The sequence below is a fragment of the Neomonachus schauinslandi genome, chromosome 8 (genome assembly GCF_002201575.2).
Source record: "Neomonachus schauinslandi chromosome 8, ASM220157v2, whole genome shotgun sequence".
NCBI lineage: Eukaryota > Metazoa > Chordata > Mammalia > Carnivora > Phocidae > Neomonachus > Neomonachus schauinslandi.
Genome location: NC_058410.1, coordinates 35,536,814 through 35,562,900, shown reverse-complemented (window position 1 = coordinate 35,562,900; position 26,087 = coordinate 35,536,814). Strand labels below are relative to the sequence as shown.

Here is a 26,087-nt window from a genome sequence, read left to right as displayed (position 1 = left end):
ATGTATGGGTATTCAGCACATAATTCTTTTAGATTTTCTGCAAATTGTAATGCTTGAAATACCAGAGAAAAGCTATTTTTAATGAAATGGCTAATATTTATTGTGTAGTAATGTAGTAATGCCTAATATTTGTGAGCGTCTTATGTGCTAAGTGGCATTTTTCCATGCATTATTTCTAATGGTGTGCAAAAATATTTAACATTTTGGCATGTTTTTGATGCTCCAAAAAATAGAGGAGGTGGTGAGGGAAAAAAGCTCTGATTTGTTGCATTTGCCAATATCCATGCTGTAACATTCTGGCTACAGTTTTAAGCTTCCCAAGACCGAACTGGAGGAGATAAGCATTAGCATATCATCATATATTATCTCCAACATACACATAAAATAGACATAAATAGCTGGAAGAACATAGATAATGGTGCAATATATTAAAATAAGTAGAAAGTTTTGAGTACACATTACTTTTGTTCAAAATATAATTGGCATAATTTTAAGTTTGTATAATTCAATTTTTAATAATAATTTAACAAAATTCCTAAAAATTTAACAATCAATTCTCTGCTTTAGCACATCACTGATTATCTGACAAATACCAAACTGGGAAGATTCAATTATTGACCATTATTTTACAGATGACAGTATGAAACATTGAAGAGATTTAAATTACTTGCCCAATAGTAATTATTAGAGCCAGCTTTCAATCTAGATTTTACTGCCTCACAAACCTTACCTCATAACTGCTAATTCTCCCAGTCTTCTGTCTGATGAAATTCTACTCATACTTCAAGGCTCTTTTGTGCTTCCGGAGAACCTAAAAGCATCTCTATTATAGCACTTATCAGTTTAATTATGTATCTACATGCCCATCTTCTAACCTCTCCAGGCAGCTCTGCATAGAAATTCACTCAGGCAGCCTGGATTTGCATCCAGGGAAGTTCACACTAGTGCCTGACACCTGATAAGTACTCACTACCTGTGAACTATTATGACCATGATTCCTTAGACTTCGAGAGCTTACGGATCAGTCTTTGTCTTAGAATACCCAGCACTTAAGGCAGTGTCTGGGACATAGCAGACAGTCATGTAAAAGAACCAAGAAAGTGCAATAGGAATGACAGTCTTGGTTTTCTCATCAAATAGCTTTTTGATACTGAGCAAATCACTTCACTACTGTATCCAAGTGCGCAGAATGGTAATAAATGGGGAAATTGGACTTGATTAATTCTCAAGTATTTTATTGCACAAAAACGTCATGGCTGCATGCATACCCTTGCAGCTGCCAGTAAAGTGCATTGATACAATACTTACATAGTAATTGAGCAATATGTGTCAAAAATTTTTCAGCCACGTAGAAGAAAGATATATGCAAAATTCTTATTATAGCATGTACAACAGCGGATCACTGGAGTCCAAAATTTCAGTAATAAAAGAGTGGTTAAATACATTCTAGTACAAAGATCCAATAGAATATTATGCAATCATTAAAAGTGATTGTTAGAATATCCTCTAGAATGACAAGAAATGAATTAATATGATGGCAAGTAAAATAAGCAGAATGTAAAATTGTATATGTCCTATACTTACAACTTAAAAAAACACAGGCATAGAGAAAAAATAATACTGCATCGACAAAAATGACAACAGTTTTATCAACATTGTGGCATTAGAGTTGTTCTTTGAAAAAATTCTATTTGCAAAATTTTGTGTAATGCTCCGTTATATATAATTTATAAAAACAATTTGAGTGTTTGAATTCTAATGAAATCTCTACAAAATCTGCACCCCTGGCACCTTTCTTCCTCCTAAGGAGAGGGGAGCTGGTTGGTTTAGAGAGCAGACACATTCGTAACACACACATGCGTATGTTGCAGAATTCACCAGAGAAGAGAAAGCGAACTCTGGAACAATGATTCTGCCTTTCAGTATTCCTCAGAAATGCAATTTTTAAGGTAGTGTCCAAACTGCTAAAATCGATTGCGAAATTTTAAAAGAAAACCTAAATTAGTTCAATTAAGCTTAAAAACCAACTATTAATTCAATGAGCCGATCTTTTCCAAAAGTAACTGGTTCACTGACAGAACTTAGCCTTAAAAATGAGTTTTTCCCCCAGTGGAGAGGAAGCCAGAAGTAAAGAGGAGACAGAATTTAGAGGATTATCTGAGCCAGCTGGAAGGAAGATTCAGAGAAAACCTTTGCTCCCAGTTGCTTCCAAAAACAAGCAGAGTTCTGCATTCTGACGGATTTACTGTGAGGTGGCAACATAAGGGAAAAATAAACAACCCCACTGAAGTGAAAGTGAATAGAATGTTGAGTTGCTTTCCACATCCTGTCACTTGTTAGTAGTGGTCTAGCTATGTATTAACAAAGTTACCTGTTAAAATTGCTTTTAAAAATGAGATAAATGAGAAATGTTGTCTTCTCTTGACCAGTTTATGTTTAGCTCTCCCACAGTGTCTGGTAGGGGTTCAAAATTCATTGACTAAATCATCAAGGAAAACAAAACCACTGGCCCAACCCATCAGAGAGTCTATGTTAATAATCTGATATAGACAGACTGCTTTGAATTAAAAGGACAAAGCTTCATCCTCGACAGAAGTATTGTGCTTCATGATGGCATCTCCCTGGAGACAGAATAGCTGTTGTCATCTTCATTTTGCAGTTCTTAAATTACAGAGCAAGTTCCAATATACTTGTCCAAATTCACAAATTCATCAATATACCAATTTGTTTCTCAGTTACGTTAGCTTTTTCCCCAAAGCACTGTGCTTTAAAATGCCATCATACAAAGGTGGTAAGATGAATGACGGCTTAAGATAATATTGTTTAGTATTGGAGAAATTAAAACTTTAAAACATTTTCTTAAGTTCCCTATATTGCTTTAATTTACTGAATGGCAAAAAAGGAGTTAAAAATCAATGAAGTATCTAAGGGCTCCTGGGTGCCTCAGTCACTTTAAGCGTCTGACTCTTGGTTTCAGCACAGGTCATGAGCTCACGGTCGTGGGATTGAGCCCTGTGTTGGGCTCTGTGCTCAGCACGGAGTCTGCTTCAGATGTTCTCCCTCTCTCAAATAAATAAATAAAATCTTTAAATAAATAAAAATCAATGAAGTATCTAATGAAAACTTTTCAAAGACTACTGCCACTTATATTTCAATACAAGATATCCATTCCTTTATTCACCCCTGTAAGGTCTATCGTAGAATAGAAAAACTTCTAGAAAACCCAAATATTATGATTTCCAATAAATGTTACCCTGAGTGTTGAGCAAGTACTTTAGGTGCTCTTGACTTAAAGGAATACCTAGTAATTGGTACAGAAATTAATTACTCTTAAAAGGGGAGCCTACTTATATATTGTTTTGATAATAAATTATTACAGATGCACATGCAACATCAGTACAAAATGTATGAAGTGTTTAAATTCTGAGGGGTGGATATAACATGACTGAATACAGTACCTACTTAGAAACAAGGTAACAGGTAAAAACAAACTATTTTTCGGAATGATTATTATTCTTTATTGTGAAGGACTATGTGGAGGTGGGAAATTAACCAACTGAGCCACCCAGGCTCCCAGGAGGTGGGAAATTAGCAACCAAGCTAGAGAATGACACATGAGTTACTTAAACTCAAACTTTACCCATATGATTTGGCTAAGACAATTAAAATGGACATCACTCAATGATTTCTAGGCCATTTCATATGTAGTGACAGCTGAATTTGCAGATATCTTGCTTAGGGTGACATGGAAGGCATGAATTTCTGCCCTTTGAAGTTCATTTTTTATTAGGTTCACAAAGTATAATATAACTTACAAAACTCAAGATTAGAATTCACTCATTATTTCTTTCCCTTGAATATGCTTTTTCCCCTCTGCAGTTTATATACAGGCTGGTGGAGAGGAAAGAGCACTGAGGAGCATCGCTACAGCAATAATTATTAGCTATAAAAAGGCCATAACTTGTAGGAAGACAGTGAAGACCAGGAAATGAGATTTTATGATGACCCTATCTTCAGATTTAGTTAAGAGTCAAGTTAAATGATAAAAATAACGAGATACATCTTTATGAAGTCATTTTTTTTCTATACAAGAAACTGTACAAAGTGGCTAACTTTGTACTCTCCAAATCACTAATTATAACTAGGATGAGTCTGGACACGTGAGTTCCAAAATAATCATGAAGGCCATACTCCTCCCCACCAACCCTGCCCAAGAAAATGTGACTGCATGTTTGTTTGTTTGGTTGGTGTTTTGTTTTGTTTTGTTTTTTTGGCCAGAACCTGATTTGAGAGTTTTCTTCATTATTCCAAAGCAAAGAAAATAAATTATAATTTAAATAAGGAAGTAAACAGAGAGTGATATTTAAAAGCGGAGGTAGGTTCTCTGGGTAAAAAGGAAGAATATCAAGGACAAGTCTATGCATCAGTGTAACTATCTAAGAGAGGTCTGAAGCTTACAGGCTGAGTCTCTGGAACTCATCTTCATAATTAACACATACCTTAGTGTTTATCTGGATCCATAGCTTTTTAATTCTACCTAGGTCATATTCTTCTCCAGACACTCTTGTGTTATTATCATTTAAGGCATTATTAATATATCATTTTATTTTTATTTCTACTCCCCAATATCAAATAAAAGACCTAAGGTTGGAGGGGAAATCCAGGACATTTAATGGGACTGATGCTGTTATTTAAATCATTTCCACCTGTCAGCTTTATTGTAGTATGCAAAATTCAATAAAAACAAATGAAGCCAATAAAAAGAGTACTTAATGATACCGCTAACAGACTCAGCATGTGGTAAAGTACTATGGATAAATAAAAAGTGTCATTTTCACTGGTTACCAAATGCTTTCTAGCAACAAAGTCAGAAGACAATCTTAAGTTGACAGCAACACAACCCTATTTAGTTAATTATATAGCTACTAATCATGTACCCTATAAGAAAATGTGCCATGAACTGTATGTTGGTTAACTGTACATCCCATGCATGAGGTAAAAAACATAAGAGTTAGCAGAAAAGATGATTTCGTATTTGTTCAACTTTCATGACCCTTATGCTGGGAGTTCCTAGCATTACAGACCATTGGAAGAGTTAACAAAAAATGATTACATTCTAAATCTCTCTTTCTCTCCCTCCCTCTCTCTATGGAAATTTTGAATATATGTATATCCCATGGAAATTTACAATAACGTTTCTATAACCCATGGGCCCCAGATAATTCAAAACAACCAAATTACTTTGATGACTTAAATCAGAGTGTGACTTATATTTTCCATTTAATACCTCCATCTGTGCATAAACTTTGTCCTATGTGTTGATACAAAGGAAAGAGAGAAGGCAAATCATCCATATGGTGACTATTGGCTGCTCATTGTTTTATGCATTATTCCAGTTAAGGAATTAGGGATAAGGTTATAGGTTCATTAATCAAAGCGTTAATCCAGCTCTGTTCAGAAAATAAAGGTTGATACTGTTTTCAAACATATTGCTTGGAAAAAATTATTTTCCAATCAGAAATTATCCCTCTCAACCCTGGATTTCCAAAGTACTTTGTATTTCTATTATACCACTTATTACATTCTTCTTCTTATTGTGATTCTAACACTAGATTGTCAGTTCCTTAAGAGCCGGAATTCTGTTTTATGAATGTTGTATCTTCTGCGGTCTTAAGTGTGGCAACGTATACAACTTTGACCCTCAATAAAATTTATACTCCATCAGCTACACAGTAGCTCTTGAATTTCTCTGCAATCTTTTACAATTTTCTCCTCTAAAATAATGTGTTATGTCATGGAAATTGCATGCATATTAATAACACTGGACAACGAACTTACCTGAAAAAGAAAAGTGAATCAAACAATAAAGTTAGATCACCTATTAAATGTCTTTAAAATCCCTTTAATAAAAGGAACTTTCTTGATTATTAAGAATGACAATATTATCCAGGAATTTACAGATACTCTCTTTCTGATCTAAGATGAGAGAGAGATGTTGTAGAGAAAATTATACCAGGGTTATTTTTTTATTATTATAAGCAAGTTTTCATGGTCACTCTGCCTCCAGTCTTTCCTTAGCTCTAACTCATCTTCCACAGAGATGGAATAATCTTTCTGAAAGCAAATCTAGGAATGTGAGTCTGCTTCTTAAAAACAACAGGATAGCAGTTCTGGATTACCTTAGACCTGGCCACATGCCACCTGCAGACTGGTTCTATCACAGCCCTGAGTTACCCAAAGCTCTACCTTATTTTCAGAACCCAAAAAACATCAACAGTATTTATGACTGGGTTAAACATAGGTTTCCTCTATTTTTAACTCTATTTTTCTGATTTTTTTTTCTGCCTTAAAAATGCAGTCAATTTTTAAGATCCATCCTTTATGTTTTAAAGCCATCCTTTCTTGGGGACAGCTTTTCTTAAACACTACCTTGAAAAAGAACAGCTTCTTCTCCTAAATTTCTATCACTTTGCATTTCACTCTGTGTTTATAAGTCTGTGCCTTAAGACTACAAGGGGCTTAAGTGCAAGACATTGCTTGTTTAACTCTGAAGACCTAGTACTTAACCCAGTGCTGTTAACAAAGAAAGAAGCCAATAAAAGTTTTTCTGAATAAATCAATGTCTTTCCAACTGAAATACCCTCTACAAAATCTGAAAAGCAAAATCAAAGTATTATGCACTAAGAAGAAAGAAATCTAAAAAAGGATTTCAGGCAAGAAATAACAAGTGTTGGTGAATATAGAGAGAAAAGGAAACACTTGTGTACTGTTGATGAGAATGTAAACTGGTGCAGCCACTACGGGAAACAATACGGAAGTTCCTCAAAAAGTTAAAAATAGAACTACTATATGATCCAACAATTCCACCTCTGGGTATTTACCCAAAGAAAACAAAAACCACTAATTCAAAAATATATGGGCACCCTTATGTTCACTATTATTTACAGTAGCCAGGATATGGAAACAACCCAAGTGTCTACTAATGGATGAATGGATAAAGACACTGTGGTGTATACACATGTGTATGTACACACACACACACACACACACGGATATTACTCAGCCATAAAAAGAATGAAATTTTGCCATCACAACAACATAGACAGAACTTGAGGGTCTTATGATAAGTGAAATAAGTCAGGAGTATGTAACGTACAGGTTGGTGACTATAGTAAATAATATTGTACTACATATTTGAAAGTTGTTAAGAAAATTGAAGAATTATTTTCCATTATTTTTCTTATGGCTTTTTATCTTTAGTTTTTTTTTTTTTTTACTTCAATATTAATAGCACTGCCTTTTGGAATTCTTGCTCAAAAACAAAGAAGCTGCATAAATATCATATATAAGAAATTAATACATTTAAAAAAAATTAAAACAAGCATTAATTACAAGCCTTCAATTTAAATCAAATAGTACGTCATTCTTACACTGCTAAACCATACAAATTCTTATGAGAGTTGTTTATTTTGTTTTAACCTCAAGGCTGAGTTTCAATGATAATTAGTCTTTGTGATTGATAACAATCTTAGACCATGGTAAAAATCAATATATGGTTCCATTATGCTGATGGAGCTATAGCCAAAAGACCAAAATTTAATTCCTCACCTTGTGGTTTCCTGAATATGCCTGAGTATTATTTTGTTTGTATTGTTTTGTTTTCCATTGTGGATTTATAAGAGAAAAAAATGCATTTTTAGTAAATGTTTACCTTTAAAATAACACACCCTTCCTTGCCAATGCTTCATAGATCTACATGTTTCACTAAAACTTGCCAAGAGCATTGAACTTCAATGTAAGAGTAGAGTAGTTTTCCCAACTGTGTAAATATATTATGCTCTGGACACCCTGAACTCTTGACCTTCCCTATGAGAGTGATGTTGTTAAAATGTCAGTTAATCACAAAACAGTGCCACAATGCGTTACCCAGAAGCAGTAGGCGATTTAAAAGAGCAATTTTAACATGCAGTTGCCAAAGCATGCAATGAAGACAATTTCTGATGATGGTATATTTTATTTCCATTTAATAAGAGAAAAATAAACTGTATTTTCTTAGCTTCTATACCAGATGGTATACCCAGAGGAAACTGACACAGAGAAAAAACAAGCATACTTTCTTTGATTGTTCAATGGAGTTTTTGAATTACTTCCCATTTAAAACAACTTCCCATTTATACCTTTTTTTAAAATTCATAAAATGCCTGAAGAAGCATTTCATGAACAATAACATGGGTCAGGCTGTAGGATAACAGTGCAATAATCATACCCCTCAGGTGCACAAAGAAGCGGGATGCAAGCGTAGGAGGCCACGGCCACCAGAGGCTGTAATTACCACCTCTTCTAACTTGAGAGACCCCAAAGCAGGTAATTGCACTTACCAAATGATTTAAATGTACTTTAGAAAGAAAAGAAAAGAAAACAAAACAAAAAATAGCTTTGCAACTAGGCAGGACATTTTCAGAAAAGGATAAAATAAAACAATGTTTTACACCTCTTTAACTGTTTAAGACAGTTAAAACACAGAATATATTTGAGTGTTAAGCACAGTAATCAGTTGTGCTTCCAATAAAAGTGAAGTGGCAAGCATTAAACTATGTTTCTCAGGGAATAAGTTAGCCATGCAGATACTATTTTGTAAAAATATACATTCCTCCCAGATTTTACCTCTTATACTTTCACTTAGGCATGCCATATTCTTCTGAAAGAGGGGGAAGGGATCACCCATACTAGGAGAAAGAGGGAAAAGAATTCAAGCTTTTCAAGTACTAGGAAAATATGTTTTGAGTCCTAGCTGCCCAGTTGTCTGACACTAGATAAGTCATTTAATTCATTTTGTTTTGACTGAGTCTTAGATTCGCCAGCTACAGAATTGGGAAAATAATATATCTACCTCATAGGTGTGAAAGTAAAGTATCATGATAGAGTCACTTCATATGCTGATTATAAAGCAAAAATAACCAATACTTCACCATGAAAATCTACATTTCTATTTTAAAATACAAAATTTACTCATTAATCCACACAAAACCATTTGACTAACTTACTGTAAAATTATTTATTGACAAATTTCTGCCAAGAAAATAAAATTTGCTACTGCCAGAAATAAAATTTTAATGGCTTAAATACATTAAAATGGGATATTTAACATAGTAAATAGTAACGAATTCACTCTTTGGTACTCAGTAGTAGTCAGAGAATGTTCCTCTGTGATGCACCAAAACAAAAGAAGAATTTCTAAGAGGCAGAAAATAATCCTCATTCCTTTGTTATTTTACAAGAAATTCATGTGAAATTTATATCAGACACAAAGACATAGCTGAGAAGTCCTTATACTTATTTTTAAGGCTTCCTGATTGTCAACATGCAGGGTGTATTAATATTGCTATGTCATAATAATCAGCATTTATTCAACCATATGATATTAACACTACAACTACAGTGTGGCACTCTCCTAGCCTGGATTAAAATGGAATGTAGAACCAGTATTCAGAGCGTGCACAAATTAACAGAATGAAATGGGAACTTTTTCAAAGGTTACTTTTAGGATTTCAAAGGAATCATTTCCCCAGCGTGTGAAAAAATTTTAGGCTTCTGAAATCAGCTACTATCATAGTTAGCATAAGTTGTGTTCTATTTTGTGTTACAGGATACCAGGCTGAGGCCAGTGGAGGTGCTGGTTAAGGCGGAGAGATCTTAAATTTGGAGAAAGGAGTATGCACCTTGAAGAAGGAAAGCAGATGGACATCATACTTTCACCATCAATACTGCCCTGCATTTAGATATACAATATTTATCAATTACCTCCAACTTCTGCTTTTCAGAGATTATTTAAAAATTAACACAATATATATTTCCATAAGCTTTCCCTCCTTTTCTAATAATAGAGGAAGATTAGTAGATATGCCTAATAAAACAGTAACTAGTTTCTCTCAAATCCACAATGTATTTGAAAATCTAAGCACTTTTCTTAGCCATAAAAATATGCACCAAATACGTATTCTAAGGACATTTATAAATGAATAAACATATGTGACAAAGACTCAACACATGTGAAAGATAGTTTTAAAAACAAATAAACTTTCTACAGCTGGAAGTAAAACTATAAGTGTAAGTGAGCCCTGACACCATTTTATGCCACAGGGCCCACAAATTATATGTTTCTCAAATAAAGAATTAGAAAAAAAAAGAGCACTATAATTCCAAAATGTCAAGACATTTATAAACTTGAAAGCAACTATGAGTGTAAGTTATTTTTACTCTATCCCCTCCCACATAGATAAGGTTTTTCTCAAAATAAAATACCTCAAAGCACTTTATAGTCATATTTTTACTTATTGCAGTCAATATGCATTCTCAACATAAGCCTTCAATAGGGATAAATCAATGCTCATTAACATGCTGTTCTCATCCACTTAATACAGCCTAACTAGCTTTAAAACACAATCTCATATATATGCAGTCTCCATTGGCTCACACACCAATGGCCAATTTCAAGTAATTCCTGGTTAAACAAAAATCACATTAACAATATATTGGGTGGTACTGCTAAATTTTAATGTCTACTTTGATGAAACCCTTTAAAAATAAGAAAACAGATGAGATATTTAAAAGAAAGAAGTTTGGGCACAGAAGTCAAAAAGAAGTTATCAGCAAGAGCCAAATTACGGAAAGAGCCCAAATGTCTATCGACTGATGAATGGATAAAGAAGATGTGGTATATATGCAATGGAATATTACTCAGCCATAAAAAAAAAAAAAAAAAAGAATGAAATCTTGCTATTTGCAATGATGTGGATGGAGTTAGAGAGTATTTTGCTAAGCAAAATAAGTCAGTTGGAGAAAGACAGATACCATATGATTTCACTCTTATGTGGAATTTAAGAAACAAAACAAATGAACATGGGGGTTAGAAAAAAAAGAGAGGCAAACCAAGAGACAGACTCTTAACTATAGAAAACAAACTGAGGGTTAGCAGAGGGGAGGTGGGTGGGAGGATGGGTATAAATAGGTGATGGGGATGAAGGAGGGCACTTGTGATGAGCACTGGGTGTTGTATGTAAGTGATGAATCACTAAATTCTACACCTGAAACTAATATTGCACTGTATGTTAACTTGCTGGAATTAGAAGAAAAAGTGGGGGGGACTTACCGGGGGGGGGGGGGAAGAAGTCAAAAAGAAGACCACTGGAATAGTAAATTACTGTTCATTATTTTAATTTGTATATACCTTATAAAGATTAAAGGTAGAAGGAAAGGTAGTTTTATTAGAAAACATGTGTAGACAATATCCTCAGTAAAATGAACTCCATTGTTCATCTTTTTATGTTAACATAGGGTATTTAATTTTGGAAGACAGAGTGAGCGTTTCCTTAATTTCTACAATGTCTCCTCTTCAAATTATTTCTCTGACTAGCTGAGGTTGTGGTGTCCACTTACTTCTCCCTCAGAAAAGTCACCTACTATAATCAGAATAATTTGCCACATACCTAGAATGAAGACTGAGCTGCACAGAAAATTTAAAAAGCAAATTGTGTGATTTAGGCTGAGCCATGGAGACTTAACCAATATCTTCTAGGTCAAGCTGCCTATCAACCACAGAATCAATGTACAAGACCAAACAGCAAATAGTAAATTCTCTGTTGTCTAAATCAATTGAGCAGTTAAACTCCCTGTTAGTAAGCATCTTTCAATATAAACATATAAAAATTTATATGTAAACATTAGTATATTAAAATTGAGTTGGAATTTAAAATATTTAAAGATGACAGTATTATCAGGTAATTTCATGGGTTTTGCTTTGATTTTAGATCAGTTGTCTTGGTGAGTAGTCCCGGAATATTGTAAAAACAGAAATACTATAAACACCAAAGACGTGTTCAAGAAACAAAAGCCATTTTATAGGCATTTACATTTTCACAGATCCCTACAGTCTTAGTTTTCAATTTTCAGAACCTAAATCATTAAATGTTCAGGACGCATAGATCCATGCACTAACTCTGCAGGCGTTTCAACATAATGCTTGATGGTTAAAAAATGGCTCTTCCAACTCAACTAAAAATTAAACTACTTTCAATAATAAATTAAACAATACACTTAAAAATGCACTCTAATAACTGAGACAATTAAACTTTTCAGTGGCTTTTAATAAATAGCTAATCATTTCTCCAATTATAACAACATACTATAATTAGGAACTGGGATATATATTTATATATTACTTTTTATTTTACTTTTCATCCTTTCCTTGTGTTTCGTCCATATGCTATTATTTTCATCACTTTGTTTCAGGCACGGGGAGGGCAATTAACAAGCCTCTGTATATTATACAGCTGGGTGTCAAGCTGTTGAGTTAATCCTCAACAACAGGTTTTCTGAGTAGAAGAGTTATCTCACCAAGGCCTGGTTCAGAGTAACTTTTTAATCTGTATTATCAGATATGGCCTCTGCTCTGCCCATAACAGTACTACCAAGGGAGACAATCTCCACATAGCCGAAAGATATTCAGCATTTGCTGGAATTGCCAAAGTTTTCTCTCTCAATGGTAACAGTACCTTCACCGGTATCTGTCACACATTTTGGACTGAACACAAGCAAGCTGAGCAAAACTGCCACACAAGAAAATATTATGAATTCATCATAACACTGAATAATAACAGAGAAACACATTGCTCTTAAATCAGTCCAATTATGACATAAAGCTACAGTTTACGGAATTCAGTGGAATTCTTAGGGTGACTACATCATGTGCAAAATAATTAGAACGTCTAATGGTGCATGTACACTATATGCCTAATGCTCGATCCCTTCACGAGGCAGAGTGGCCTGCTATTCAGTCTTACCTGCACATTTGGTTCTGGTAATTAGTGGAGGTCCTGGGAGCCCCGTTCCACCCTCACCAGGTCTTGTAAGTAGAACACGGATCTCGTATTCAGTGTCTGGGTCCAAATGCCATAATTTATAAGTTGGGGCATTGACTGCATGCGTTTCTGTCCAGGATCCTGATGTCATTCGGTACTCCACCTCTTTCAGAATAATGGGGCCATCGCCAATGATGGAGTTGGCATTTAGCTGAATCAGCAAATATGTAGGCCCAACACCCAGCAGCTGGGGAGGAGCAATGGGTCTTGGTGGTTCTAGGAGAGATGAGGGCGCAAACTAGTTAAAATCCAGAAGACTAAATAAAATGCAAAATATATTAATGTGTCTCAAAGCTGAAAGGTCTAATGAATAATTTACTTAGGAGTACACAATAAATGCTTAAGGAAAACGAGTACATGAGTGATCTGCAAACTGTACTTCTAAAAAGCAGTACTTTCACCGATGGGACATGACCCTTTTTACCACAAGTTTTCTTTTATTAAAAACACGTCTCTCCAGGAGATAAACTTGTACAGGCACAGTAACAAAGGGAAATAAAGGAAAGGATTTAAAGGTGGATAGCTCCATGGGGCGCCTGGGTGGCTCAGTCGTTGAGCGGCTGCCTTCGGCTCGGGTCATGGTCCCGGGGTCCTGGGATCGAGCCCCGCGTCGGGCTCCCTGCTCGGCGGGAAGCCTGCCTCTCCCTCTCCCTCTGCCTGCCTCTCTGCCTACTTGTACTCTCTCTCTCTAATAAATAAATAAAAATCTTAAAAAAAAAAAAAAAAAGAATATCTAACAAGGGGCGCCTGGGTGGCTCAGTCGGTTAAGCGGCTGCCTTCGGCTCAGGTCATGATCCCGGGGTCCTGGGATCGAGCCCCGCGTCGGGCTCCCTGCCCGGAGGGAAGCCTGCCTCTCCCTCTCCCGCTCCCCCTGCTCGTGTTCCCGCTCTCGCTGTCTCTCTCTCTCTCTCTGTCAAATAAATAAATAAAATCTTGAAAAAAAAAAAATTAAAAAAAAAAAAAGATGGATAGCTCTGATTAGCTACTAACAGAGTACAGTTGATCTTTGACATTCTCGAGGTCCTAAGACCTCTACAAATCTCCAAATTAATGAATACTGTTGTAACTCCTTATTCCACTCATGAAATATGGCAAAGCAGTGGTTTTGGTTTTGCTTTGTTTTTCACTTCTGCAGAGTTCCTGCAAATGAGAAAAAGAGGAAGGAAAAGCAAACCTGAACTTAGAAGCTGACGCCAAGTGCTGACTTGTTTCTACACACCCACCACAGAATATAAGAAATTAAAATTCACACCGAGGTAAAATCACAAGTCATTACATATCACTAGCCTTTGGGAGTAGCATGTGATAAGGCAATGAATCAAACATTAAATTCAAATGTCAAAGGTACACTAAGAAACTTTGGCAAACGTTATTGCAATGTTTGAACTTACAGAAACAATGAAAGATGAATTAGGGTCCCCCCCCCCATTTATTTTTCATTTAACAATGATGTAGCTGAATTTGATACTGGACTTTTATGAAGGATTCCACCGCTCTAGCTCTGTCCATGTGGTCTGTCCACAGGGAATCCTATGTCATGAAGATGCTCTAATTAGTACACTGTGATCAGATTCTTCTTTGAATCTCTTGAACAACACTTCTCAGGGAAGCCAAAAGACTAAAATAAAGTGTTAATCTTCATAAAGTGGTAAATGCCCAAATATTGTTTTAAAGCCTTGTGTGCTCATATGTAGAATTTAAGAAACGATGAACATATGGGAAGGGGGAAAAAAGAGAGGGAGGCAAATCATAAGAGACTCTTATCTGTAGAGAACAAACAGGGTTGCTGGAGGGGAGGTGGGCGGGGGATGGGCTAGTGGGTGACAGGTATTAGGAGGGCCCTTGTGATGAGCACTAGGTGTTATATGTAAGTGATGAGTCGCTAAATTCTACTCCTGAAACCAGTATTACACCATATGTTAACTAACCAGAATTTAAATAAAAACTTGAAACAAAAAAATAGGGGTAACTGTTGGCAAGGTAAGAAATATATAGTAACTTTCTGTATTTTCTGTTCAATTTTCATATAAACCTAAAATCTAAGAAATAAAGTTGATTATTTTTAAATGTGTGTGTTTTAAGAGTTAAAGCAAATTATATGAAAGAAATTTTTTTGATTTTTTTTCTTAAAGATTTTATATATTTATTTGACAGAGAGAGACACAGCGAGAGAGGGAACACAAGCAGGGGGAGTGGGAAAAGCAGGCTTCCTGCTGAACAGGGAGCCCGGTGCAGGGCTTGATCCCAGGATCCTGGGACCATGACCTGAGCCAAAGGCAGACGTTTAATGACTGAGCCACCCAAGTGCCCCTTTAAGATTTTATTTTTAAGTAATCTCTACACCCAATGTGGGGCTCAAACTCACAACCCTAAGATCAAGATCGCACACTCCACCAACTGAACCAGCCCGGTACCCCGCAGGAAAGCTATTAAATGCAACCACACATCGCTTCCTCCTTCCTCTCAGTAGGGCTGGACTGGAGAAGATGCAGATAGAAGGAAATTATGAAAAGACAGCCAATATCTTTCAAACTGGATTTTCTATTTTAATGGCAACACATACTTGGAATAATATACAATGCAAAAAACAAAAACAAAAACAAAAACAAAACAAAACCAAAAAACCCCTCATAGACAGGTTTTACCTTCTGGCACAGGTTTAAACGAAGCAAGGGTTTTCAGCTGTAGCCCAGGATTTGCTTTTAAACCCTAAGAGTATAAAAAAGTACAGTTTCCATTTTATGAACCCCTGAGTTACAAACATCCCTAACATAAGGAATAAGACTAGCTGGCCTAGATCTCTAACCATACTAAAGTCACTTTCCATAATGTTCCTCCAAAATTCATGACACATATTTACTGAGTAAACTACTAATTGTTAGTCTGTTCTATACATTGGTTATTCATATAAGATGGGAAGGGAGACATAGCAACAATAAATCAACAAGTTCATTATTTTAAAATGAGACTTACATAGAAAACAGATACAACGGTATTGTAATAGCATCGTATGGTGAGAGACGGTCGCTACACTCGGGGTGAGCAGAGCATAAAGTGCAGCAGAGACTTGTGGAATCACTACTTTGTATGCCTGATACTAAGGTAGCATCGTGTGCCAACTATGCTCAAATAAAAATTTAAAAATTGAAAAAATCACAACATGGGTGGATATGCCTACTGAGTAACACCAATTTTCTTTTTTTTCTATCCAAAAATATTTGAGGCATGTTAAGTTAGTCCCATCAGTAATCAGGGCTCATTATTACAACAGCTTTCAAACTCCTTATCGGTAGAACCATAGGAGCTTGCGCTTTCATGATGCACATGTTTCAAGTGAAAACAAAACTAAGATTATATAAGATAATGTATGTAGTATATAAAATTTACATGTGGAATTATTTCTATCTCTACGAAAAAAGCAGTTCTTGACACCTGATTTAACTTTATAGTATCTGTTCTTTATGATTTAAGAATTGTTTCAACAATAAGAGTCACAATTGTGTAGAGGGCGAACTCTTCCAAGTTTCACAATGGACTTCAACTGAGAAGCTACTCACAAAATAAGAAGTTTAAATAAAACCAAAATAGCTTGGAATTTTCATTTATCTGCTAAAGAAAGACAGAGCTCGACATTTCATATCATGAAATTTTACCCACTAAACTAATGACTTGTATATTTCAAGGTTATAAAAGTCTTAGTAGACAGAAAGAGAAAGTTGATATATTTTCTAAACCTTGAACTAAAATGAAACTGAATAGAGAAATGAGCATAATGGAAGAAATGCAAATATCTTCCCAGACTATCTCAATGCTGCACATATTTTAAGAAGCAGTCTGTACTTTGCAAATAAACTGAGTTGCTTCATATGTGCAATGTTTGTTTTCATTCCAGATGGCTCATATATTGACTAATTTAAGTTAAGTAGTAAATGAAGCTAAATCCACAGCTTACTAGGGTTCTAACCCAAAGCCGCAATGCCTCACATACATCACAGAGGAACGACAACCTGAAGAGGTCTCCTATTTAACATGTTGGAGTGATTTGTCAAATGAATTATGAATAACAAAACTTGGTTAATCAAAAAATTCACGAGTATTCTGAAACCTGAACTAATAACTGTATATTGAATAATAAATCTCATCCACCCAAATTCTGTACATCACTGCTGTGGAAAATAAGAAGCAAACAGAGGAGGAGAGCAGAAGGGAGAGAAACGAGAGGGAAAAAAGTGACAACAAAACATATTATTAGAAACAAGTGAAAAAGTAAAGCATAATATTCCTTCTGTCATTTCTATCTTTAAGGAAATGACATGTAAAAGAAAATGAAATTTGAAGTCAGGAGATTCTAGGTTCACAAAATGCACACATGAATAGCTGGGTAAATGTGAACGTGTTATTTAACTTCTTGACATTACAATTTTTTCATTGGTGAACCAGGCATTATTTCAAGAATTGTTAAAGACTTTACATTCCTAATGTGACAACAAGCCCCATATTGGCTGTTATTTTGCTTTGTTTTTCCAGAGAGCATATGAATTTTAAAACCAAAAATTAATATTCATCACCAGTGTTTTGTGTACATGAAGAAATGACTTTGATATAATCAGATACTTAGCCTGAAGAAGGGTAATAATTCACCCTGATCACTTTTACATCTCACTTGCTATGGTCAAACAAACAAAAGGGGTAGTCCAGTCATCAAAGCAGTAGCTCAAATTTGGAACTGTGACAATGTTCAGAGAGACTTAGAAGCATATACCTTGATTAACAGCATGACTAGAAGTGAAATCTAGCATTAATGACACTAATATACCACTACATATTAATTTTTTTTATGTTGGAAGTAAAGAGTAGCCTCATATTAGCATATGTATTTTGTTTTTAGGCCCTTGAGAACAAGGAGGCTTATTTATAAAATCTCTATTCATTTCAATAAATTATGCATGAATTTTAATCAGCTAGCAAATGAACAAGTAATTGTTCTGCAGCAATATTAATATTCTTCATAACTTAATACACTATCAGACCCAGAGGTGTGGTGCGAATAAATCCCAATTGTACACTAGGTATCAGCTGAAGCATGCAATCCCCAAAATACAGGATAAACTTTGCCAGTGTTACCAATTAACTTTCAATTAATGACTTACATTCATTATTCTAGATCTAAAACCTATTATACAATCATAATTGTACATTCAAATTCCTTTATTTATTTTAGTTCAGAAAATTTCAAAAAGTGCCTTGAAATCAAGGTAAGTCATTATGAAACTATATCCTCACCTAATTATTCCTATTACAATGCTTTTTACAAACATATGTGTCATTTATTAACATTTGGCTAATTAATAAAACGCAAAATCAGAACCAGAAGCCACAAAGCCAGAAAGAAGTCAGTTAACGAAGTAAACATCAAGGCAAATGGCACTTCTACCTTCATCTTTCCAAATAAATAAATCAAATGCCTCTCAGTCCTATTGCCTTCCAAACTGTTTTATTTACTTGTCAAAGAAGCCTTGACTAAAAGTTTCTCAAGATTAGCACTCTCACCATGAAAGCAGGCAATGGAACTGCACTTGTCCCTCATGGCCACTGTAACAAATTGTCACTACCTGGATGGCTTAAAACAACAGAAATTTACTCTCTCATGGTTCTGGAGGCCAGACATTCAAAATCAGTATCACTGGGTCGAAATCAAGGTGGCACCAGGCCATACTTCCTCCAAGTGACTAGGGAAGAATAAGTTCCTTTCCTTTTCCAACATCTGCTGGCTGTGGGTATTCTTTCCTTGGCTTGTGGCCACATCACTCCGATCTCATGGCTCACACTGCCTTCTCTTCTGCCTGTTGTCAAATCTCCCTCGACCTCCTAACTTAAGGCCACCTGTGACTGCACTCAGGGTCCACACCAATAACCCAAGATCCCATATCAAGACCCCCAACTTAATCACATCCTCAAAGACCATTTTTCCGGATAAGGCAACAGTCATGGGTTCCAAGGATGAGGACTTGTGATCTTTGGGGCCATTTCTCAGTTCACCACAGACACATACTATGATCTTATCCTTCTTCCTGGGCAATATCTCAGATCTATCTTTTCTCCAGTTGTTTAGAAGCCCGTGAGCGGAAAATACTTCTCCTAGGAGAGTCTAAAAGTCTAACAGAAAATACTTCTCCTAGGAAAGTCTAATAGTTCCAAGCAGTGGAAATTATAAAGAGCAAATAATTTATCTACACTGTCTTTTTTCACTATTTATATTTTTAAGTAAAAAAAAATAAAGATGAACATTATTACTTCGAATGGCTACCAGAGTGAATGTTCCCTTACCATATCTAAATTCCTGTAAAAATCAATATTAGACTGTTTGCCTTGGAGATAGATATTTTATTTACTATCACTTATTTTCTTAAATGAATGGATCACTTCAAAATCAATGTTATTCTATTTCTTTATCATTCCCCTCTTCAAAATTCTGATCCAGTTCCAGTTAAAAAAGAAAATTCAGTAGTTCATGTTTCATGTTGTTTAATTTTCTTCCTCTCACCTATTAAAATGCTGAAGTAAAGGGGGACAGACAGTAGAGACTGTGCGCAGGAAGAATGACATCAGTGCACCAAATAATTCAAGCATTTATTTATCAGCTACCCATCATAATTTTAAATCATTTCAAATTATACCCCAAAAGGATAACAGCGTAATTTAATGGTACTTGAGTGCTTCAAGAAACTTGAAATAGTAACACTGATGAATAAGAAGATGACCTTTCTTCCCATAAGAAATGGAAAGCAAGGTATGGATAATTAGAAGCACTTTCTTTGGGCATTTAATATCATATGTATGACAACATAATTTGTTTAATTTTTCCTTAGATGTTGAAACATGAAGTACATATCTGAAAATTTTCAGATTCATGGAACAAGGTTTCTCCCAGACCTACATTTTATGAACTGCAATGCAGATATACTTATGAGAAAAGTAATAGTTCTTTAATGATTTTCACTCTGACTTCTCTGATACTTCAGATTTCCAGTCCTAATAAATTTCTTAAGGAGCCAAATATCTCTCCATTCACTCTTCTGGCTATTATCTCATATTTTTTTGCTCATATCAATGATGTAATTAGTAAATTCTATAAATTATCTTTCAGATAAATTACTATTTTAATTATGTTTAGAATTTGTGCATTGATAGTTTTTTTTAAGCAAAATGATCTTAAAATTTAATATGGTAAGTCCTTTTTTAAAGCCAACAATCCAGTTGATGGATACTTTTCCCAAGTCATATCATTTAGGTGGCTCCGAAGCTTGACCTCATCAAATAAAGTTAATACTAAGACATCACACAGTTTGGATGTTGTTAAACCTGAGGTTCCTATGCCAGCACCTAGACCAAGTATCAATCAGAAGGAGCTACAGTCATCTATTATCATCTCCCTGAAAATTAGGTAAGTGTTAGCATATACTTACAGTAGACTATGGAAAGAGTGTGCACTGTGACCCACTGTCCACATTCAGAATATTTCACATACAAGAAAACTTCTGAGAACCATGAAATAAATACACATGACTTCTGTTAAGCATGTAGAAATACTTTAAATGAGAAAAAAAATTTGATTGAATAGCAAAGCTCTCATTTAGTGATATATAGGTTTGTTTATACTACGTATTTTTAAAAAGATTTATTATTTATTTTAGGGGGAGGGAGAGAGAGAGAGAGCATGGTGGGGAGGGGCAGAGGGAGAGAGAGAAACTCAAATAGACTCCACACTGAGTGTGAAGCCCCACGACCTGGAGATCACGACCTGAGCTGAAACCAAGAGTCAGTCACCCAACTGACTGTGCCACCCAGGTGCCCCTGTGCTATGTATTTTTTAACATGAATAACTATGTAGAGCTAAACAGGAGTTTCTTCATTCCCTCCCAGTGGCTCTTCCTTAAAGGCAGTTGCTCAAATGACTGAGGAGTGCTAATGGCTTCGAGTGGGCTGAGAAAAGATAACTTAGATTATGAAATGCACAGGACAGTCCCACAAAATGAAGAATTCTCCAGTCCAAAACTCCAACAGCCTCCACTGGAGAAACACCACGACAATGTTAAAAATAACCCCCCTCTTCAAAATTCTGATCCAGTTCCAGTTAAAAAAGAAAATTCAGTAGTTCATGTTTCATGTTGTTTAATTTTCTTCCTCTCACCTATTAAAATGCTGAAGTAAAGGGGGACAGACAGTAGAGACTGTGAGCAGGAAGAATGACATCAGTGTCATTCTTCAATAATGTTCATCTTTATTTTTTTTACTTAAAAATATAAATAGTGTGGCTTATCCTTACCTAAAATCATATCACTTACTTATCCATTTCTCAAAAGGGCAATGGAGCAAAAACTTGAAGAAGAGGTTGCAAACCCTGAACAGGTGATCATGTATCCACACAGGCTTGACCATGGTTAATGAGGCATAGCTAAATGGCATTTCACAATACAGCTTGCTTACAGGCAAGTGAACTGACAATGTTTTTGGAAAACAATCTACCAATATAATATCACAAAATAAAGATGTGTTTAAAAAGTAAAGTAATCCCACTTCTGGGAATTTAATGTAAGGGGAAAATTTAAATCTTTGTTTAGAAGAGCAAAAAAGTAAACCATCAAAATATTCAACAATAGGAAAATAGAGACACAAATTATGGCATATCTATGTGTTCAAAAGAATTTCACACAAACTTCAAGAACTCAAGTTGTTAAATTTATATAACACCTGTCAGGGGATATTTAAATATTTAAGTCTATTAGAGATTGCATTTTAAAAAGGATATCCCTAGGGTAGAAAAAATGAAAACCACCAACCATCACCACCAGAAGGAAATACACCAAAAAGCTACTAGTAGTGATTGGGGAACTTTGAGACCACGAGTGGTTTTACTTTTTCTTTTATCTCTGCTTTCCAATAAAATTTGTAATGTGCTCCTAAAACGTTCTCATCATTACATTCTCAGTATTTACCAGTGTCTAACTAAGTTCAAAAATATCATTAGAGAATGAATGGCTGGCTCAATAACACCTTGAAAAAAAATAAGTGGCCCATATGCCACTATAAGAAAAAACAATCTATATAAATTCTATCTATTCCATACAAGAAAGTTTCGACTACAACTTCAGTGTGAGAGTCATCATTTGGAGATGGCAGGAGTAAAACTTTGAATATTTGTTTATTAATTTGTTTAATTTGTTTTCAGAGGACGAAACTAAGTCCTCCAAATGTAAGATTTACCACCTTGAGCTCTGAACCATGTGGGTAGCGGACTGCCCTGACATTGATACACAGCACCTACAAAATGTTACTATTTAATTAAAAGAGTTAGTTGACTGGAACAAAAGAACATTTTCTAAGCAATTGCTTAGTAACCAAGTGGCACTAAATGATTTATCCAGCTTGCAAAAAAATAAATAAATAAAGGGCTTAGCTACAGATATATAATAATTCTTAGCCTTTTAGTCAAATCAGATCAATATATTTTTTTAATTTATTTTTTTTATTCTTATGTTAATCCCCATACATTACATCATTAGTTTTAGATGAAGTGTTCCATGATTCATTGTTTGTGCATAACACCCAGTGCTCCATGCAGAATGTGCCCTCCTCTATACCCACCACCAGGCTAACCCATCCTCCCACCCCCCTCCCCTCTAGAACCCTGTTTGTTTTTCAGAGTCCATCGTCTCTCATGGTTTGTCTATCCCTCCGATTTCCCCCGCTTCATTCTTCCCCTCCCACTACCTTCTTCTTCTTCTTCTTTTTTTTTTTCTTAACATATATTGCATTATTTGTTTCAGAGGTACAGATCTGAGATTCAACAGTCTTGCACAATTCACAGCGCTTACCAGAGCACATACCCTCCCCAGTGTCTATCACCCAGTCACCCCATCCCTCCCACCCCGCCCCCCACTCCAGCAACCCTCAGTTTGTTTCCTGCAATTAAGAATTCCTCATATCAGTGAGATCATATGATACATGTCTTTCTCTGTTTGACTTATTTCACTCAACATAATACCCTCCAGTTCCATCCACGTCGTTGCAAATGGCAAGATCTCATTCCTTTTGATGGCTGCGTAATATTCCATTGTATATATATACCACATCTTCTTTATCCATTCATCTGTCGATGGACATCTTGGCTCTTTCCACAGTTTGGCTATTGTGGACATTGCTGCTATAAACATCGGGGTGCACATACCCCTTCGGATCCCTACTTCTGTATCTTTGGGGTAAATACCCAGTAGTGCAATTGCTGGATCCAGATCAATATATTTTTAAAAGGATTTTTCATGTGAAGAAAAGGTACTTATATATTTTAAAATCTGAATATACAATATTGCTTAGAAATGTTATCAAAATATACAACTGCACTAATATCAGAATATACCAAGAACTTGAGTTTCTTGAACAGAATTTAATTCAGGGTAGAACTCTTCATATTAAACAGCCATTTTGTCTTTCAATCCCTGTGTGATATGTATTCATTTTTTTTAAAACTGCAAGATCTGTAGAATTACAGTATTTAATCTCAATGACATGGCTCTTTCCTGCTGCCTAAAGTGCTGGAATAAGAAGAATCATTTCAGCAATGAAACCACAAATTTTGCATACTGAATTTTATCTCCTATGCACTACCATGGCATTTTATTCATCTTGATTTGAAAACACTGCTGCAATAACTTTATTACCTGCTTGAAATAAAAAGGCGCAGCAGCGGCACACTATTTTAGATCTGCCAGCAGAAAGTAAAAATAAGGTTAAGTTCATATTTAGGGGATACGAAAAGGTGAAGGAATTTTGAAAAGTGAAGTTTATTTGCTTTTTAACCCATATAATATAACTGTGAGCTGACTATGAATTTTTCTCTCATTCTGTCCAAAATCTAGACTCTGCCTCATTAATATCTATGCAATTAATTGGTTCAGAATTATGAATTATTGCAGTAATTGAACAACTTTACAAAAGCCCCCTTCAGTCCCACAATCCATATGGCAGCAAACCACATATGTTATGATAAAAATTATGGATCCCTTTGATTGAGTCAGAAGCTAATACAGCAGATTTCTCTTATGGCCAGTGAATCCCTTATTTCAGCTCCGTCAGAGCTAGAACTGTTCATGCATTTAGAGGAAAGAACATCTAGTTGATTCCAAGAATAATAATCAGGTAAGTAGTAAAACTGGAAAAGCCTTCAACTCTGGTTCCCTCAAGTCTAGGGCCATAAATGACATAGTAATCATATCACCATCTCATTAGTCACCTTTATGAGGTAGGAGAATTATGTCTATATATATATATATATATATATATATATATAGACACACACACATTTTTAAGAGAAAGGAGGCAACTGCATTTGTCAATGACAATAACAGGGTAAACATGCCTAGGTTATACAAGCTATTATACCATTCTAGGTTATAGGCCAAAGGATTTAGAGTATTACCGTTTATATTAATTTTACATTAATATGAACTAAGATACAATGGCTGACTCCAGTAAACCAAGAGGTAGCAATTAAAAGAAAAAAACTCCATTGCATAATCTCTATAATGAGATTATGATACTTAAATCTATCTACACACAAATATACACACATGTATACATGTATATGTACATGTATATATAATCTGTTTAATGTAATTGAAAAAAGTATTATTTAAAAATATCCTGGGGTGCCTGGGTAGCTCAGTCAGTTAAGCATCTGCCTTTGGCTCAGGTCATGATCCTGGGGTCCTGGGATGGAGCCCTGTGACTGGCTCCCAGCTCAGCGGGGAGCCTGCTTTTCCCTCTCCCTCTGCTGCTCCCCCTGCTGTGCTCTCTCTCTCAAATAAATAAAATCTTTAAAAAATAAAGAAATAAAAATAAAAATATCCTGACTCTTCCACAGTTAGAATATAAAAACATGGAAAAATCTCATGAGCCTAAATTTCAAATTTTAAGGTACTTTAACACTATGCAATTAGAAGAATTTTTCAACATCTAATTGTAACCAAACACAATCTACGTTTGCCAACTTGACCCCTGGGTCTAAATATTATGTTGCGTAGTTCCTAGAGTATACCTCTTTGGTTAGGTTTATTCTGAGGTATCTTACGGTTTTTGGTGCTATTGTAAACAGAATCATTTCTCTAATTTCTCTTTCTACAGTTGCATTGTTAGTGTGTAAGAAAGCAACTGATTTCTGTGCATTGATTTTGTATCCTGCCACATTACTGAATTGCTAGTAATTTGCAGGTGGAATCTTGTGGATTTTCCCCATAAAGTATAATGAAAGAAATTGAAGAAGACACAAAAAGACGGAAAAACACTCCATGCTCATGGATTGGAAGAATAAACATTGTTAAAATGTTTATGCTACCCAGAGCAATCTATACCTTCAATGCCATCCCGATCAAAATTTCAATGACATTTTTCAAAGTGCTGGAACAAACAATCCTAAAATTTGTATGGAATCGGAAAAGATCCTGAATCGCCAAGGAGATGTTGAAAAAGAAAAAAAGCTGGGGGCATCACGTTGCCCTATTTCAAGCTATATTACAAAGCAGTGAACACCAAGACAGCATGGTACTGGCACAAAAACAGACATATAGACCAATGGAACAGAATAGAGAATCCAGATATGGACCCTCAACTCTATGGTCAAATAATCTTTGACAAAGCAGGAAAAAATATGCAATGGAAAAAAGAGAGTCTCTTCAATAAGTGGTGCTGGGAAAATTGGAGAGCTACATGCAGAAGAATGAAACTCGACCATTCTCTAACACCATACACAAAAATAAACTCAAAATGGATGAAAGACCTCAATGTGAGACAGGAATCCATCAAAATCCTGGAGGAGAACATAGGCAGTGACTTCTTCAACACTGGCCAGAGCAATTTCTTTCAAGATACATCTCCAAAGGCTAGTGAAACAAAAGCAAAAATGAACCTTTGGGACTTCATCAAGATAAAAAGCTTCTGCACAGCAAAGGAAACAGTCAACAAAACAAAGAGGCAACCCACAGAATGGGAGAAGATATTTGCAAATGACACTACAGATAAAGGGCTGGTATCCAAGATCTATAAAGACCTTCTCAAACTCAACACCCAAAAAACAAATAATCAAGTCAAAAAATGGGCAGAACACATGAAAAGACA

At 35.4% G+C, this 26,087-nt stretch overlaps 1 protein-coding gene across 5 annotated transcripts in view; it reads right to left on the bottom strand.

Annotated features, from left to right (window-relative positions):
* Positions 1-26,087, bottom strand: part of PTPRK (protein tyrosine phosphatase receptor type K) — a 553,659-nt gene that overhangs the window by 205,412 nt on the left and 322,160 nt on the right. For all 5 annotated transcript variants that reach the window (XM_044917510.1, XM_044917509.1, XM_044917507.1 and 2 more), the window contains one exon: positions 12,840-13,133. In XM_044917510.1, the coding sequence (XP_044773445.1) occupies positions 12,840-13,133 (294 nt within the window). The remainder of the gene's footprint in view (positions 1-12,839; positions 13,134-26,087) is intronic.